At 36.3% G+C, this 18,934-nt stretch overlaps 1 protein-coding gene across 1 annotated transcript; it reads right to left on the reverse strand.

Moving 5' to 3' along the window:
- Window positions 1-8,778: 8,778 nt before the first annotated feature.
- On the reverse strand, window positions 8,779-9,744 carry LOC116072326 (olfactory receptor 150-like). Its single transcript, XM_031343732.1, has one exon. It carries the CDS (start codon window positions 9,712-9,714, stop codon window positions 8,779-8,781), a length of 936 nt encoding a protein of 311 aa, XP_031199592.1. The 5' UTR covers window positions 9,715-9,744.
- Window positions 9,745-18,934: the final 9,190 nt, after the last annotated feature.

The following is an 18,934-nucleotide window of genomic DNA, read 5'->3' on the forward strand; positions in this document are numbered from 1 at the left end:
CCAATTACCTTAGGGCATGAACAGGCCTGTGATTGGACAGGAATGGAGAGGTGGAGCTAGAGTTTGAGGAGGAGAAAGGTCAGAGAGCAGGAGGAGGAGTTTCTTCATCATAGAGGCAGAAAATGAGGACGAGTCAGACTCCATGTGGTTATAACTAGGCTAAGGTTTTTACAAGGTTAAATTATTTGGGTCAAAATATTGTCTTTATTATTTGGTTCTGAGATTATTGTATTAGCGTCTTGTAAACTGTGATCTTATTATTATATAAACCTGATTGGATATTAAAGCCTTAAGAGTCGTGCATTACCTACAGGGTCCTAGGTGCTAGCTAGATGAATGATTGTGGGAGTGTGTAAAGTGTTGCATGTGAGCGAGATGTTGCAAGAGCCCACCGGAACTTAGTGGTGAGGCCAGATGTAGCCCGGGGAAAAGGGAGTTTGAGGGATGGATTCAATTTTTTTAATAATTCTCTCAACATGCTGGTTGGGCACAAATCCACTAGTAATTTAAAATTATTACCCTGAGAGATAAAGTTTATTTTTTATTTTATTTTATTTTTCTTTTTTTGTTTCGTTGGGTAAATATTATGAGTGGTGCCAAAAGCGAGTCACATGACTCAAGTGCTCCAAGTTGGAACAAAGAATGGCTCTGAGGCCCCATGCTGTGAGAAATTACATGCTACTCTGTGTCAAGAGAGAGGAAAAAATTGAGTTATTTACCTCTGAGAACAGAGGATTTAGACTATGAATTTGACATTGAGATTATTTACTTTTAAAGTGGAAGAGTATTCAGATTTTGTCCAAGTCACGTGGAAAGTTTCACCAGTGGTTGGAAACAGATATGGGATACTAATCACTGACTCCAAGTAGAGAAAACAGTGTCAATTGCCTGCTTTTACAAGTATTACTCACAGTCTGGGACTCTAGAAAGAGCCAAACAAATAATATTAATTATTTACTTAGCCAGAGGAAGCTCAAATTCTTTCTAATGTGGCCTACACAGGAATTTTGGGTATCTTTTCCTACTAGGCTAGAAGGGATTGTCCTAATTAAGGCTCATATAATATTTTAATTTACTTCATTTGTTTTAGAGTGTTTTAATTTGTACTAAGATAGGGGAAATTAGTCACTGACTCCAGAATAGAGAGTATAGGGTTAAACATTGTCTTCTTTTACAGATATTAACTAATAGTCTGTAGCTCAAGCCAGAGGAAACTCATATAGTTTCTAATGTGGCCTACATGGAGGAAATTTGGGGTGTCTTTTCCTACTTGGCTAGTTGGAATTGTCCTAATTAAGACTTATATAATATTTTAATTTACTTCATTTGTTATACATTGTTTTAATCTTCAAACTAGGTGTGATGTTGAGTTGTATAGTTATATTCTTCTGGGAGAGAGCTGAAAATGAAGGTTTTTCTAGTTACTGGCTCAAGGATATGCTGATTTGAAGAAAAGATTTTGTTTTTGTGTTTTTGGAAAAGGTGATTAAGGTATTGACACCTTCCAGAGTTATATGGATCAGATATGACAAAGGGAGACCTCCAAAGAACTAGATTCTAGAGATTCAAACAAAAAAATGTATCTTGATGGTACTGAAAATTTTCTTTTGAGATTTATATATTACAGAATATACAGCCTTGGTGAATTTCCACATTAGACAAGCTGAACTGGCCTGCTTGAACTCCTGATGTCCTGGACCTTCAGCCAGACTCAGTCAAGACACAGACATCAGAGACTAATAAATCCTGTTTTTCCTATCCTCCCCCTTTCCTTCATAATGTCTCAAAGCCCATGTTCAGCTTGAAGAAGTTATGAAGGCTTGTCAACCCAGTTCCCTGGGCTTTAGGGTTGGAGATGGTTATTAATACGTTGTTTTTCTAGGGAATGTAGAAATGGTCATATTTGGAACAGCAAGGAAATAGCCAGAATTGACTGTATAGCCATAATCTCATTTGATAGAAAACCTTATAATTGTTACTAAGTTTAAGTCATACATTCTTATTTGGTACAGAATTTATTTTGATGCAAAATCAAGGTTATCATTGGTATAAACTTCTTCTATTGATACTAAATAATTAAAAGTACAGGGCTTAGACCCAGTTCTTTTTTTTTCTGTTATTATAAATATATCTGAGATGTTTAGGCCTGTGAATTTAGGGCCAAATAATAATTCTAGGCTCTGAGTTTATTGTTAGAGTGATTTCAAGATTTTAACTAAGAATAGCTGATATTTTTGAAAACCAACTATCTATACAAGGTAACCTGGACTGTTGTTTATTAACTACTCACAGATCTTGATGCAAAATCTGTAGGCTTAATCACTCCAGATGTTCAAGACTTTGCACATCAAAACCTTTTTTGTCTTTAAAGGGAATCATGCTAAGGCTATGCTGATAAAATATTGACAACATTTAAAGAATTGATACACTTGAGTTCTGGGTATAGTATTTGCTGAGACTTGGTACTTTACAGTAGGATCAAATTATCCATAAATCAGGACAAGAAGAAGCCATTGGAGAAGTTGTAGTGTTATTTGTTATGGAAATGTATGGTACAAGAGATGCCAGGAACATTAGACAACCACTATGGACAGGGTCATGTGTATAGTGGAGCCTCTAAGACAAGTTATGGGTTTTGCATGGTATAGTCAGAAAAATGAGACTATCTAAGCTCTTTGGAGCTCAAAAGATCAGAAATGAGTCCAGGTTGTTGGATATCAGGCTTTTTACAACTTAGACATTAGCTTTACTTTGGTCTAATTATAACTGTATTCTTCATTCTTAAAATAAGGAAATAGAGAGAATATTTTTATATTTAAAAAATCGCACAATTAAGAGACCTTAATTTTTAAAGACACTTTGAAAATTTAAAATATCTGGGACTTTTAAAATTTAAACATGCTTTATATGGCAATGTTAGTATTAACTTGAGGCACTGATGACAAAGAATGGAAAGGTTCTGGTTTAACGATAATGTGCTTGTGTGCCATACTGACAATAGGTATAATGGCTAATGTGATTGTCAACTTAACAAGTCTAGGAAGAAGAATCTCAATTGCATAACTTCCTACACCAGACTAGTCTGCAAACATGCCTGTCAGCCTTTATCTCAATGGCTTATAAAATTAGTAACGTACAGGCCACAGTGAACAAAGCAGTTGAGCATGGGGAACATAAGGAAAGTATTTGAACAACAGAGGGAGCAAACCAGTATGTGTCTTTCCTCCACAGTATTTCTTTCAGCCCCTTCATACAGATTCCTGCTTTGTTCCCCTGTTCTGACTTCCTTCAGTGATAGACTTTTAACATGTAACTGAAATAAACCTTGTCCTTCCCAAGTTGATTTGATCATCACATCAACAAACAAAATAGACACACATGAAATTTCTGTCCTGTTTTTGACATTTTACTCTGCTCGATAAATGTTAGCTTCACTATAAATATTTCTAAAGGAGGAAACCACAATTACTTGAAATAATGATAAATTTCTGGTTTCATTATCAACAAGAATCTCTCCCATTCTACAGTAACATATTGTAGATTACAGTCTCCCTAAACACTCTGCTAGTATTTTTCAGAAGCATGACAGTAGATGAGTTTCTAAACTCTATAGTATCTTTTCTACTTTCAGTTTAGACTGAGCAGTTTTCAATCTCATATCACCTTGTATTTCCTGTTTTCTTAGGGAATTTTTTTCTGTGCCCCATGCCTCTTAAACACAGGAATGTAACTATCTGACTCTTGTTTTGAAAATCAAGAAAGTATTCACTGATCTTAGTAGTTCATAAATGTCAGTAATTTTCAGATATTTTATATGCCTATGTCTCTGAAATATCTTGAATTCAAATAAAAATTCATTATCATAATAATGTCATAGGTTTTTACTTGAACGCTTTCTTTTTTCAATTAGCAGAGTTGTTGGTATTTCCTATATTAGTAAATGTCATAATACGCCAATTTAATGTGTATCAGATATTTTATATTGCAATATTTTCTACCATATAAAGTCGAATTCAAACTATTAATAATGTTAAAATTTGGTCATTTGTTAACATACACATAGTCTTGTGAAGAATTGCAGGGAAATATACATGTAATGCCCCTATGCATATGTGTATATATGTGTGTGCTTGTGTTTTACATTAATAAGTTCACAGTTGTGGATCAAAATTCTATAAATATGGATATAAAGAAAGACTGTGTTACAGTTTGAATAAAAATTGTTCCCCACCAACTCATGTATTAAAAGCTTGTGACAGACAGCCTCCCCACTCTGGGAAGAGGTGGAAATCTGGGGAAGTGGTACATATCTGGGAAAAGACTGTCATTAGAGATATTCCATTGAAGAATGCACAGGACCTTCTTCTGTTCCTCTCTCTCTCTCTCTCTCTCTCTCTCTCTCTCTCTCTCTCTCTCTTTCTTTCTTGACCATCCCAAATGATTATGCACCCACAGGATGCTTTATCTCATCAAGAGCCTAGAAACAATGCAGCCAGCCCTAATGCATTGTGTCTTCTCAAACTGGGAGAGTTCTGCCCTCTGGTGGGTTTTCTTGAGCATTGAAGTAAAAATGATAAAATATAAACAAAGAAAATATGTATCAAGAGTAGGCTAATTGTCCTGAATGCCTGATTGGCACTGAAATGGGTCTGAGATAGAAATTTGCAAGAGTTTGGAGATCTAGGCTAGAGAAACACAAGTCTGGAAGCAGAGCAGGTATGACTTGCACTGAGAATACCAGAATGACAATGGAAGTGTGGACAGGGAAGACTGTGTTAATGAACTTCAGTTTTATTGGGAATTGTGCTACAGGGCACTTAATGTTGTATTCTGGAAAGAACTTCACTTCAATTAGTCCACGTTCTCTGTTTTATGAGGAACTGAGTTTAAAGATGAAGGACTGCTGCCTGTGTATAAACCAATGAAGGAGGACGAGTTGGGATGATAAAAAGTCTACTGTATACCAAGGAGAGAAAGAAAGGACATTCATCTGAAATTTGCATGGAAGTGTGATAGAGCAGTGCAAGGTATGAAAACACAGAATGGTGGGACAGAATCAAACTGAGATGAAAACCATCCTCCAGAAGAAGTTGTCATGAGTAGGTGACACTTGACACCTGACCTCATCACTAACTCGCTTGACATGGATCAGAATGTATAGACCAAACTCTGAAATTTAGGATACACACCTGGTATTCAGAGAGAAAAAGATAGCATGCTTGACTGTCAGCTACACTGAAAACTTAATCAGAGAGAAAGAGAGTTTAATGTCACAACATCAGACACTGGAAGCATCAGGGGAAGAAATTTTGCCAGGTTACTACTGGATGTCCAGTCTGCAGACATCCAGAATGGGAAATATATTGACGAGGCCCTTTCCCCTCCATCTCTATAGAGATAAAGCCTTATTAACCCAAGACAATGACTCAACAGTCTTTCAATAATAGAGACTCTGTCTGCTCTGACTTTGTTATTTTCTCTAAAGCTCCCCATGTGGGGGAAAATGTTTCTTTCTCAAACTCACCTTCCATGTGTGGTCGCTGAATTTCTTTTTTCTTTACTATTATTTAATTAAGACATAATAACATAATTTCTATCCTACTCTCTTCCCTTCAACCCCTCCATATCTGATGTCCCCCACCTCTAGAATTTGCAGCATCCTGGCTCTTAACCATTGTTGCATATACATATAAACAATTCATTACATAAATACCACAGGCATAGTCTGTTCAGTGATGCTGGCAAGTGTTCGTTTCTAGGGGTAATGATTTTGGTATAGGATAAATAGGGAAGACTAATTCTTCATCTTCTGCCAACAATTTCTCTTTAGATATTGTTGTAGGGATGAGTGGATTTCTTTATTCAAACTATGATGGCAAGAACCCCAAAGCAATGCATCAGGAATAGCTAGGGTGGTTATTCTGTTTCCAGGGTTCTGCCTCTCATGCTAAGAACAAGAGCCAACAAAAGCTGCTGCATAAGTCTTAAAGACACTACCAAATTCCCATACAAACAATATAAACGCCTCCTGACATAAAACTTAGTAGTTCTTTTAGTACTGTTATTTCACTCCCCACTTATCTGCATAAAAATCATCTAAAAGAACCTTGTCATATTGGGGGCCAAGATGTACCACTAAGAGATCAGGCAAAGAAACAGACCTAACACAAGAGCTTAACTGGGGGAGCAGAGAGAGCAAAAGGCAACCTTGAAATGGGTACATTAGAGAGAGAGGAGGGTAGGGAGCTAGAGAGAACAAGACAGAAAGGGCAATCTGGGATGGCTAGGGCCTTTTAGAAGAGGTGCGTGTCACTGGTAGAAATGCACTGTACCTGGAAGGGATGGGAATGACATAAGCTGAGTCACTGAAAGGCAGGCTTGCAGAGCATGCTTGATTTACAACAAGAAGTATATAAAAGAAATGCATTAATTTCAAAGTCATGATCCAAGGAGGCCGGTAAAAGCACCACATTAACATTATACAGAAAGAGAAAAGTATGTGCTAGTGAAGAATAGTTTAAACCATTCAATAAAAGCAGTCATTGTATGCTTTAAAGACAGGAAAGGAACACATAAGACTTTAATATCACCTGCTAGAAAAAATGATTCTTCTAGATAAGTGAAATTACATTATTATGAACAGCATATGACATTGAACAGTGTGGGTTAGGTAGGGTAAGGGAGAAAATAAAATATGAAATTTTACCCCATGAGTAAAGATGTGGGAGAGTTTGGTATAGAAGAAATCACTTTGTAGTTTAAAAATCCAGTAGAGTCTTTCAAACATGAAACTGTTACCTCTGTGTTTGTATTTTCAAATTGGAAAAAAAAAAAATTTCATTTAAGTGTTCTTCATAAATATTTACAAAGGAATAGCCATACTTTTAAATTTTCCAAGAAATCTGCATATCAACTTCTTTCCCTATTCCTTTTTGTCAAATTATTAAAACCATAATGACCCTTGGCCAAGAGAGGGTTTGTTGTTGATATTCTCGGGTTTTGTTGTTTTTGTTTCCCTAATGTGAAGATGGAAATTTTCACTATCCACCAGAGGGCGATAAAGCACAGTAAATAGAAGACAGAGGCTAGAGCAGCCCCTGTGCTGGCAGTGATTTCTTCAGGGATAAAAATCACAGATCCAAGACACTGACTAAATACTTACACCTATAAATATAAGGACCCGGAAGCAACAGCTGACACCTCAGTGCAGGGACAGACAACAGAACGAAGCAAAAATCCAGGGATGATTTGGACAGGCAGAAAAGCCCCCACCCTGTGTATTCCATTCTTTGGGCACAAATACCAAAGAGTATGTAGAATGCTCCAGAAACAAAACAGAAATGTATTGTCGACTAGAGTCTGAGAAGCATTTCTAGGGAGAGAAGAAAGAATTCACCTTGGATTTGCTACACCAGAAGGAGTTCTAGCAATAGAGCCTCCTATGGATGGTATCACAGCTAGTGGGTCGGGGTGATGGGGATGGGTCCTTCCAGACGCGTTAAGTTGAGAAGCCTGCTTGGTGTCACCAGCATAACCTAAGTCTTATGCTCTCTTGGTGACACCGCGAAGTCTGCTTCATTGGGAGAACGGGGTTGGGGGGGTGTCGTTTCACGATTAGAAACCTGTTTCCAGGTTCCTCAAAATATCAATACATTTTTTATTTCAGAATGGCAGTATGTGCGGGGGTCATTAGTCAGAAAACGATGTTCCCATTTTACCGTTTCTCTGTGAATAAGTGACTGATATGAATGTAACTGTAAAAGAATGTCATTTTTAAAATATGTTGGTTTATTTTTAATTATACCTACATGTGTGAGCAAGCCTGGGTTTGTGCACTTGAGGGCAGTGCAAGAGAATCCGATGCCACTAGAATTAAAGGCGTTTGTGGGCTGCCCACCATGAATGGGAGTCAGCTTTGAGGTCTGAGCAAGAAGAGTTTGCACTCAATCTCTGAGCTGTTTCTACAGCACAAGAATGTCATGAGGAAAAATAAATAAATGGCTAGACTTTTCTTGGAGCATGGGAAAGAACAAAAAATGGTTTAGGAAACAAAGATGGTGATGTAAAACTGAAACAGGTGCCAGGAGGAATGTTACAGCAACTCCTGCCACCAAGTGCAGAAAGAATTCAGTTTCTTTTGGTACAATCTATCAAGTAGAAAATCTCATGTTAATTATGCATATATATAGTCAATCATATTTCTGTGAATGTAGTAAAAAGTAAGATTGTACACTTATATTTCAAATGGTTACAACTGTTCATTTAAAAGTAATAGTTTCAAAATTGTGACTACCAGTACAGTTAATTTAAGAGGCAGGTTACTGAGTTCGAGGCCAGCCTGGTCTACAGAGTGAGTTCCAGGACAGCCAGGGCTACACAGAGAAACCTTGTCTCAAAACAAAACAAAACAAAACAAAAAATCAAGAAGCCCAAATGTTAAGCAATTCAAATGTTACTGAAAATGTGTTACTCTCTGATCTAACAAAAGTAAATTTCTCCTAAAAAGAACAGTGTTGCAGACTTATAAAGCAAAATAACTATATGAATGTATTTGCTATATAAAACTTGTTTAAAAGTATTACACATACTTCTGGACAGTCAGATTGGGGAGTATCCCAGAGAGGCAGTGTGCTTCATCCTCAGAGTCCAATGCATTTTATTCAAAATAGCCAAGCATTCATAAAAACCTCACGACTCAAGAAGGTGCACTGTATGTCTTCATTGTATACTTCAAAAGCCTCTTTGGTTGTACAGTTTTGCCTAACCAAGTTCTTCATTTCACATGAACTGTCTTCTTCCTACAATCTTATATAAGGCAACTTTGACATCCTTATTCCTCAGGCTGTAGATCAAGGGGTTCAGCATGGGAACAACAATGGTATAAAACACAGAGGACACTTTCCCTTGGTCCATAGAGCTGACTGATGGTGGCTGAAGGTACATGAATGCTAAAGATCCAAAGAAGACAGCAACAGCCAAGATGTGTGAACTGCAAGTGTTGAAGGCTTTGGACCTGCCTTCTGTAGAAGGAATGCGGAGGATACTGGCTATGATGAAGATGTAGGAGCTGAGGATGGTCAGAGTTGGAACAGCAATATTAAATGAACCGAAGGACAGTCCTAGTATTTCATTGACAAACGTACTGGAGCAGGATTGTTCCAGTAATGGTAAAAGATCACAGAAGTAGTGGTTTATATCATCACCTTTGCAGAAAAGCAGCCTAAGCAGGCAGGCTGTTTCACCGGTAGCACAAATCAAGCCTACACTATACACCCCTACTACCATCCAGGAGCACACTGTGTAAGACATGGTAACATTATACAGCAAGGGGTTACAGATGGCAACATAGCGATCGTATGCCATGGCAGCTAGCATGTGACACTCTGAAACAGCAAAAACATCAAATAAGTAAAACTGAGCCATGCATTCTGCATAAGAAATGACACTCTTCAACATGACAAATTTCTCCAGCATTTTGGGCATGATGACACTGGACTGGCAGAGGTCAACAAAAGACAGATTACTAAGGAAGAAGTACATGGGGGTGTGCAGGTGCGGACTGAACAGGATGAGCATGACCATGCCCAGGTTTCCTAGGACTGTGACTGCATAGATTCCTAGGAAGAGCAAGAACAGGGGCAGCTGCAGGCCTGGCTTCTCTGTTAATCCAGTGAGGACAAATTCAGTCACAATGGAGTAATTTCCTTCTGCCATTTTCTTCTGAGTTCCTATGATGAAAGAGACATAAATTTTTAAGACAAGTGTTTAGCGTGCTTTTACATTATAAAGTTTCAAATGTAACTCGGTTTTTTTGTCAGATATCTCCACTTCTTTATCAATATTATTAGTCAGACCCCTGGAACCCAAACATGAGGCATGTAATCGAATATCAGACTGGGCAATCATCATTTATACTCTAGGTTCTCTGATACTAACATGTACTATCTAAGTGTGATTCACACAGTAATTACTCTGAAAACCTGAATGTTTCAATAGGTTTTCATGCACAGTTTGTTTATATGCACAATATGATTATATTAGGACTCCAAAAGCAAAATAATTTTTGTTATGTTGAGATAATTTACAAAACCAATAAAAACCAGTGACTAATATTCTTCCTTAAGGGGGAAAACAACAAAAGCAACAATAAAAAAGTCTTTCTACCTTATCAATGTTTACTCAGTTGCTTGCTATAATTGCTAGTTTTGTCAATGGAGAGATAAGATGTAGTTAAAAACAAACTGATAGGACTGAAAAAATAAAAAAATCTCTTTGTAAATTTTTTAGTCTTGCATATATTAAATTCCAACAAATCTACAAACAATAACTACTACCCAGAATTAGAGTTATGTAAGGTCACAAAACAAAAAACCATGTAGAAGTAAGTTATATTCCTACAAGCTTCCAACAAAGAACAAAACAACCCAATTAAAATAACATTGCAGTAATGATCTTTATAGGAAAAATAAAGAAAATAATGAAAGGGACTTAAAATTGTAAGACATTTTAGCAGTTTCTTACCCACTATTTAATTGCCTTTCCTGCTTAATCTTATGTGAGGTTTATGGAGCTAATATAAAATAGAAACTTTTTAAATATATGAATTATGAAAGGAATCTAAATTGGAATCACAAAATAACAGAGAAGACAAAGTCCCAAATAGATATCTCTTGCCACCAAAGGAAACATCCAGTGTTAAGAATGGGTTACACCTAATCAAGTTGTTAAACAAAAGCATCCCATAGAAACCCTCAATAAACTCAGGTAATAATCAAGACTATTGGTTGCTCTCCACAAATTGATGTCATAGCTTTATAGTTGAAGACAAAGCTTATATAACTCATTGGACATGAAGAACACAAGCTGGTGTCTAACTAGAACCATCACCCGGACTGACTAATGCAGGTGAGACAGGAAGGTATTCTGCATAGTACCAAATGAGAAGTGTAAACACCAGCCCAGCTGCAAACCCTGAGAACTACAATGGTGATCTGCCTGCAACATACTCGGGTACAATAGTGGCACAAAATTTGTGGAAGTAGCTAACCACTATCTTCTGGCTCCACTCCATGAACTGAAACCCATGACTAACACTGCCTGGATGGACACCAACCTGAGAGTAGTTAGGCCTTGGACCTAGGGGAAACTGTTTTTCTAATGACGTTCTGCTATACTCATAGGTCAGGGTCTTGTTCAACCATCATCAAAGGAGCTTCCTCCTGCAGTAATGAAAACAAAAGCAGAAACCCATAACTAGGCAACGTGCAGAGATGAGACACCCTGGAACCCTCAACCCTAAATAGGATATCTCCATAAAATCCTTCCTTCTCCTCAGTGCTCAGGAGACAGCAAAAGAGGAGTCAGGAAGAATGTGAGAGCCAGTGATAATGGAGGACATCAAGGAAATGTGGCTTTTTAAATACATTAAAACTGATGAACATATGAATTCACAGATCCTGAGTCATCTTCCACTGAGACTGCACAGATGTAAGCCATAATAGGTCTCAGCCTTAGGTAGGAAGGTGGACAAAATCCGTATCTCTAACTACTTCTAATTGATAAACACTTGAAGAAGAAATATTAGTTTTCCCCTATGAAATCTCACAGGGTATACAAACTACACTTAAGGTCAGGCTAGATGCTATAGGCTAACACAAAATGAACTCAGTAATTTTTTGAGTTTTTAACTTGTTTTATTTTATTTATTTTGTTTCACAATGCTTTGTCTGTACTTTTTTTTCCCTGTACACCTCTTTTACTTCTAGATTATAGTTTCCTATTTTGTTTTTATAGATTTTTTTGTATCTGTGTGAATGTGTAAGTCTATGCGTTTGTATGTGTTCTTTGCACTTTTTTTTCCATTGGTTCATCTGCTCTAATCTGGTTTGTTTTATTTTATTTTATCTTATTGTTTTTAGATGTGTTTCTGTTCCTCTGGAAATTGGACATAGTACTATCAGAGGACCCAGCTATACCACTCCTGGGCATATACCCAGAAGATGCTCCAACATGTAATAAGGACACATGCTCCACTATGTTCTTAGCACTTAGAAACTGGAAACAACCTAGATGTCCCTCAATAGAGGAATGGATACAGAAAATGTGGTACATCTACACAATGGAGTACTACTCAGCTATTAAAAACAATGAAGTTATGAAATTCTTGGGGAAATGGATGGACCTGGAGAATATCATCCTGAGTGAGGTAACCCAATCACAAAAGAACACACATGGTATGCATTCTCTGATAAGTGGATATTAGCCTAAAAGATCGAAATACACAAATTACAAACCACAAACCATAAGAAACTCAAGAAGAAGGAAGCCCAAAATGAGGATACTTTGTTCCTTCTTAAAAGGGGGAACAAAATACCCATGGAAGGAGTTGTAGAGACTAACTTTGGAGCAGAGACTAAAGGAAGGACAATTCAGAGACTGCTCCAACTGAGAATCCTACCCATATTCAGACATCAAATCTAGACACTATTGTGGATGCCAACAAGTGCTGGATGATAGGAGCCTGGGATAGCTATCTCCTGAGAGGCTCTGATAGTACCCAACTAATACAGAAGTAGAAGCTCACAGCCATCCATTGGACTGAGTACAGGGTCCCCAATGAAGGAGCTAGAGAAAGGACCCAAGGAGCTGAAGGGTTTGCAGCCCCTTAGCATGAACAACAATATGAACTAACTAGTACCCTCAGAGCTCCCAGGGACTAAACTCCAACCAAAGAGTACATATGGGGGGACTCATGGCTCTAGCAGTATGAATATAGCAGAGGATGGCCAAGTCAGTCATCAATGGGAGGAGAGGACCTTGGCTCTGTGAAGGTTCTATGCCCCAGTGTAGGAGAATGCCAGGGCCAGGAAGCGGGTGGGGTGGTGAGCAGGGGGAGAGGAGAGGGAACAGGGGATTGTTTTAGTTTTTGTTTATTTTTATTTTTTTTCTTATTTTATTTTCTTTTTTCTTTTGGAGGGGACCTGGGAAAGGAGATATTGTAAATAAAGAAAACATCTAATAAAAAAAGAGAAAAATATGGTAATAGATTTGGAAGGACGGGGAGGATGTGAGAAGAACTGGTAGTAGAATAACTGGAATCGGGATATAAAGTATGAAAATCAATTTTCAATAAAAAAACATATGGTGTTGTTGACAGGAGTAAAGCCTCTCTTTTTTTTTTTTTTTACATAAATAGTAAGGAATTCTATGTTGAGGAATCAAATGCCCTCACTTCATGTGTATGGCTGGCCTCAACTTTTCCAATCCGATGGGTTGTCTACACTAACCCTGCTTTTGTAATTACATATACTGACAAGATGATACTAAAATGTTCATAAGAATATAATAAACCTGGAATAATCAACAGAAATTTAAAAGAGTTAGAGGTCTTACATTTCCCCATCAGAAAGATTGTATAAAGTTATAAATACAGGATTGTAAGCCATTTTCATAATTATAGCAACAGAGTAGCAAGTGAATTGACAGTAATTCCCTATATTATCCCAATGATTGTGTTTTAAAAGTGAATCATAAAATTCAATGAAAAAACAGATTTTTAAACAAACTACTAGAATAATTAAAATAGCACCATGGGAAATAATTTCTTAGATCACTTTCTTTTCTTTTTTTTTTTTCTTTTTGATTTTTTGAGACAGGGTTTCTCCATATAGCCCTGGCTGTCCTGAAACTCACTCTGTAGACCAGGCTGGCCTCGAACTCAGAAATCTGCCTGCCTCTGCCTCCCAAGTGCTGGGATTAAAGGCGTGCGCCAACACCGCCCGGCTTTTAGGTCACTTTCGTAAACCAACCACAAAACTTCATTCAAACATATAACAGACCTCCATGGAAATACTAACATAATGTAGTATTTTTAAAAATCTGTATCTTACAATCTTTCATAATTGTATCTTAGACAAGGTGTCGAAACTATCAGCTTTGATAGAACAAATTAATGAATTATGAATTAATGAAAATATAAAAAATACAATTTAGCAACATTATCCAGAGAGTGAAACAGGTTATACACAAAATAGTATAAAATTTTATTCACTATTTCTGATTAAGGATTCACAATCACATTATAAAGCACTGATGAGTATTAAAAACTAAAAGAATGGGTGTGCCAATTAAAAGCACTCAGATAATTGGAGAACATAGCATGATATGTTGTGGCAGAATGTAAGTGAAGGCTTTCAGGTAATGTCAGGAAATCTCCATGGTTGTGGGACCCTAATTTGTATGAGGGTCTTACAATGTGCAGAGGATAAAAGGCACTGGGACAAATGGAATTCAGGTACTCACTCTTTCTCTGCTTGGAATACTCTGACCGGATCAGATGTAAGCCAGACTAAGTGCTTTCTAAAGCCAAGAGCTCAAGATGAAGCTGATGCTGGTGATTCAAAGCAGACTTCTGGCTGCCTCTGTTTTCAGCATTGAGTTCCAGATCTTAGTTTCTACGTGGCTCATATATACATTATGAGCCAAGTACTGTGATTCATCTAATAGCTTCCTCATGCTTCAACCCAAAGAACCCACCAAAATGACATTATGTATACAGAATTTTTGATATTTAAGCAATGTCATAACTATTTATAGAAGGCACTTCCCTGAAGAAATACTTTCATCAGGGACGAGCTGGTGGAAAGTAGAAGCAATTAAAAGTTGCTTTTTATGATTTGTGTGACACTCATTAACTCCTTTGTGTATAATATTCCCTATGTTGTAAACTGTAGCAATCCTTATGTTAAAGACTAACAATTAAGGCTATCAAGTATGGTTCTTAAATATCTTTCTGATGACAACTTCCCATGTAAGAATAATTTCCAAAGTCTTGCCATCTGATTGGAGAATTGATATCTTATCATTTTTATTGTTTTTTCCACATTTTAATTATTTCCTAGTTTTCTTTTTTGTTTGTGTGAGGTGTTTGTTTGTTTGTTTGTTGTGATTTTTGGAGATAGGGTTTTTCTGTGTAGCCCTGTCTTGTACTAGAACTTCCTTTTGTAGGCTGGCCTTGGCCTCAGAGATCTTCCAGCCTCTGCCTCTCGTGTGCTGGGATTCAGTACACTTTAATACAACTAAATTAAAGGGGCTGTCAGTGAACAGAGTGAGTAAAGAACTTGGCAAAGAAGAAGAAAACTTAGGACAAAAACCAATGTAGACAGTGTAGACACTGTAATCTAGTTGTTGATGTTCTTGGCTCAGATTTTTCCCTCAATTGTGGCAGTTAGATCGAGGTTCTTGAAATTAAAAATTACAAATAAACAATGAGAGATATTAAATTTGAATTTTATGTTACTAAATGAAAATAGAAAGCTCCATGTAAACTGATGTGTCTCTGTACATACATATTAAATTATAGGTATAATAATGTATAAGGAATAGTATATGCTTATATATCATAGACAAGTAGTTAGGGCTATATTGATTAACATATACTCATAATCCTACTCTGCATAATAATAAACAACATTTAAGCAGCAGCATACACACCCAGTTCCCACAGGGGTTGTCACTTTATATTGTTATTTGGTAAAAATAAATAAAGGTTCTTTGAGAAGGGGATAATAGTATTTCATTTTTATTTTCACTGCTTGATTATTAAAATGTTTATTGTTTTATATTTTCATACAATGTAAAATTAATTTGATGCCTTTCAAATCCTTAATAGATAATGGGTTTAGAGTTAAGAGGAAACAATTTGAATCATTTTTAATAATAAATACATTATATTTAATTTATCTCAACATATAAACATACTAAAATCAGGAAATTATTAATTATGGACTCTAAATCATCCAGGATATATGATCAAATTTGGAGAGTCCATTTATACTGAGCCTAATTTATTTTAATGCTTATTGCAGAGCAATGCTGTTTTAATTTTGACTCCTTTTACAGTTCAGGAACCAGTTTCATTTTCAGGCAGTTTGAGCAAATGCTGCCATATCAGTCTATAAATATGTTCCACTCATCAGAATCTGGCCAATGCATTGTTTACCTTCCTGATATTAGTAGGAAGGTGGACTCTTTCTATTATCTGTCTTAGTAAGATGGTCATTCTGGTTGTAAAGCTGACCTTTCCCATGACATGGACTGCAGGCCAACCTCTTAGCACACACTCACACTAAAACACTGTGCTTAGACATAGGCCCTGCTGGGAAAATGTGAAACCTGTAATCACATAAACAGTGCATATACTCATGAGGCCTACAAGCACGCTCCATTATGGTCTCAAAAGATTGTGAGGCTTACTGATTTGGAGGGCATTAGCTTGTTAAATTACATTTCATGATTATCACACTATGACAGAATCAAACATTCTCAGGAAGTACTCTCCTGTCATCAGGCTTTTTAATTCTTTCTTTCAATATTTTTCATATGTGTGCTGTTAGATTGCTTACTTCTTCCAATTATTTAGGGCTTTTGTGACAGTTAGATCCAGGTTCTTGAAGTTAAAAATTACATATAAACAATTTCCCTATAGTGGCTAATTACACTGAATGCCTATGACTATATAGTTCCTTGAGTGGTGGTGTCATCATATTTACCATCTATATTCGCTGTTTTTCTGGTTGTTGTGACAAAATAATTGACAAGAACTTTAGGAGGAAGAGTGAACTTGTCTCCTTGTTTGAGAGTATATAACTCACCTGGACCAGGAAAAGCAATGCAGTGGAAGTTGGAAGTAGCTGATCACATCTGTCTGCATTCAGGATGCAGAGAAAGATGAATACTATGTTCAGACTGGCTTTCTCAATCCCATTGTTTAGTCAGTCTGAGACTCCGGTTCGTTCGTGAAGTAGTACTGACCATACTCAAGGTGGTCTTTCCCCTCAGTTAAGGCTTTCTGAATCACCTTCAGACACACCAGTCAGACATGTCTTCTGACTCACTCCTGCCTACAGAAGTTGGCATCGAAGATTAACCATCACTCCACCTGAAATTTGAACACAGAATATGTTCCATCTCCTTTTATATGAATATGGTTAGGTATTATTCAGGGAAATTTTGACAGACCACAGAAAATCGCATCCTAGCACAACCACCTATCCAAAGTTACTGAATTCTTTTTGTTGTTCTTTCTGCTAGCCCAGCCATCTGTTTTATTTTTTATTGATTTAAGTTTTATTGCATTATAATGAAAAAAGATACATAATTTCAATTTATCTGATTTTGTTAACATTTAGAAACATATTTAAAGTAAACAAAATTACATCACATTTATCTTTCCCTTTTGTACCTCAGCTCCTCCCAGAGACCCCCCCTTCAATACCTGCAATACCTTTTGTTTTTTATTTTGTCATATTCTTTAAAATTTGTTAAATATTGTAACCATAAAAATGAGTATTATAAAAGCTGTTTGATATAAAACAATAGTCAATTGAACAGTCTTATGTAGATGCTTGTCTACAGAAATACTGAAAATACATACATTATTCTCAATATAAATTTTAAATAACTCCAAACATATTAACTGTATATTTTACAATAATACATCACTACTAGTTTTTTTTAAATGAACATAAATAAAGTCTTTTTGTTTGTTTATTTGTTTTGTTTTCAGTAGAGTTTAAAATCTTGGCTCTTACTGTGGTACAAACCCAAAATAAGAACAATTTTTAGACATTGGACTTCATTGTAATAAGACTGTATTTCAATAACTTTCATATCAACAAAGGATTTTATCTCCATAGTAGCTAAGCTGAGAGTTGACAGTTCTGCTGCACCAAGGAATGAATTGTAGGCAAAATTTTTGGATACAGATTTCCTGCTATGGTCAAAGCTTTTTAACTTGAGTGATTGTCTTCATTCTCAGTCCACAGGGAACAGGTTACATTCATTTAAGAAATGGTGTGTGTATTAAGATGGTCTATACATGAAGTCATTCACCAACTGTTTCAATTAATAATGGTTCTGATTGGAGAGTGGTACAGACATTAGGTGAGGGTAAGAATGATTTTGAATGTAATGATTTTGAAAAGCATTCGTCTCAGAGAAAGAATAACATATAAAATCCTCTTCTTCAAACTTGATACAATAGTTACAAACATCAAGCAAAGCATTCAGTCTCACTCTTTATTGTTCTCTTACAAGCCACCTCCCAAGTTAATTGTCTATGTTTCTTTTGGCTGTATAAATACTTTTGAAATATGTAATCTGTTCTGAAAACCATAGTACAGTGTAAAAATATGAAATAAACAATCCTACTAATAAAGAGGCTGAGATAGGAGAAGCAAGATTTCATGACCCTTATGTTGTACACAGCACGACACTGTCACATACAAACAAGGTGAAAGTGTATATGGATTGTACAATATTGGACCTATTTCTCCAATTACTAAATTAGAGAGACCATTGGATGACAGTCAACATATTTCTAATTCCTCATATTTTTGGAATGCAATCGATTAGGATATGTTGGTAATATTAATTTTCATATTAAGATGTTAAGAAAAAGTAATAGTTACTTCCTGTGGTTTTTGTTGTAAGAGGTGTATGTGGGTTTGTTGAAAGATTACTTTCTTGCTTCTTCTAGGATGTAGTTTTGCTCCATATGTTGGTGTTTTCCATCTATTATCCTTTGTAGGGCTAGATTTGTGGAAAGATATTGTGTAAAATTGGTTTTGTCATGGAATATCTTGTTTTCAACATCTATGGTAATTGAGATTTTTGCTAAGTATAGTAGCCTGGACTGGCATTTGTGTTTTCTTAGGGTCTGTATGAAATCTGCCCAGGATCTTCTAGCTTTCAAAGTCTCTGGTAAGAAGTCTGGTATAATTCTGATAAGCCTGCCTTTATATGTTACTTGACGTTTTTCCCTTAATGCTTTGAATTTTTTTCTATGTTTAGTACTTTGATGTTTGATTATTAAGTGATGGGAGGAATTTATTTTCTGGTCCAGTCTATTTGGAGTTCTATAGGCTTCATATAT

This window comes from Mastomys coucha, unplaced genomic scaffold (genome assembly GCF_008632895.1).
Source record: "Mastomys coucha isolate ucsf_1 unplaced genomic scaffold, UCSF_Mcou_1 pScaffold23, whole genome shotgun sequence".
In the NCBI taxonomy this organism is placed as follows: Eukaryota; Metazoa; Chordata; class Mammalia; order Rodentia; family Muridae; genus Mastomys; species Mastomys coucha.

Excerpts from the sequence above, each read along its gene's own strand:
- LOC116072326 (XM_031343732.1), bottom strand. The coding sequence starts at position 9,714 with ATGGCAGAAGGAAATTACTCCATTGTGACTGAATTTGTCCTCACTGGA.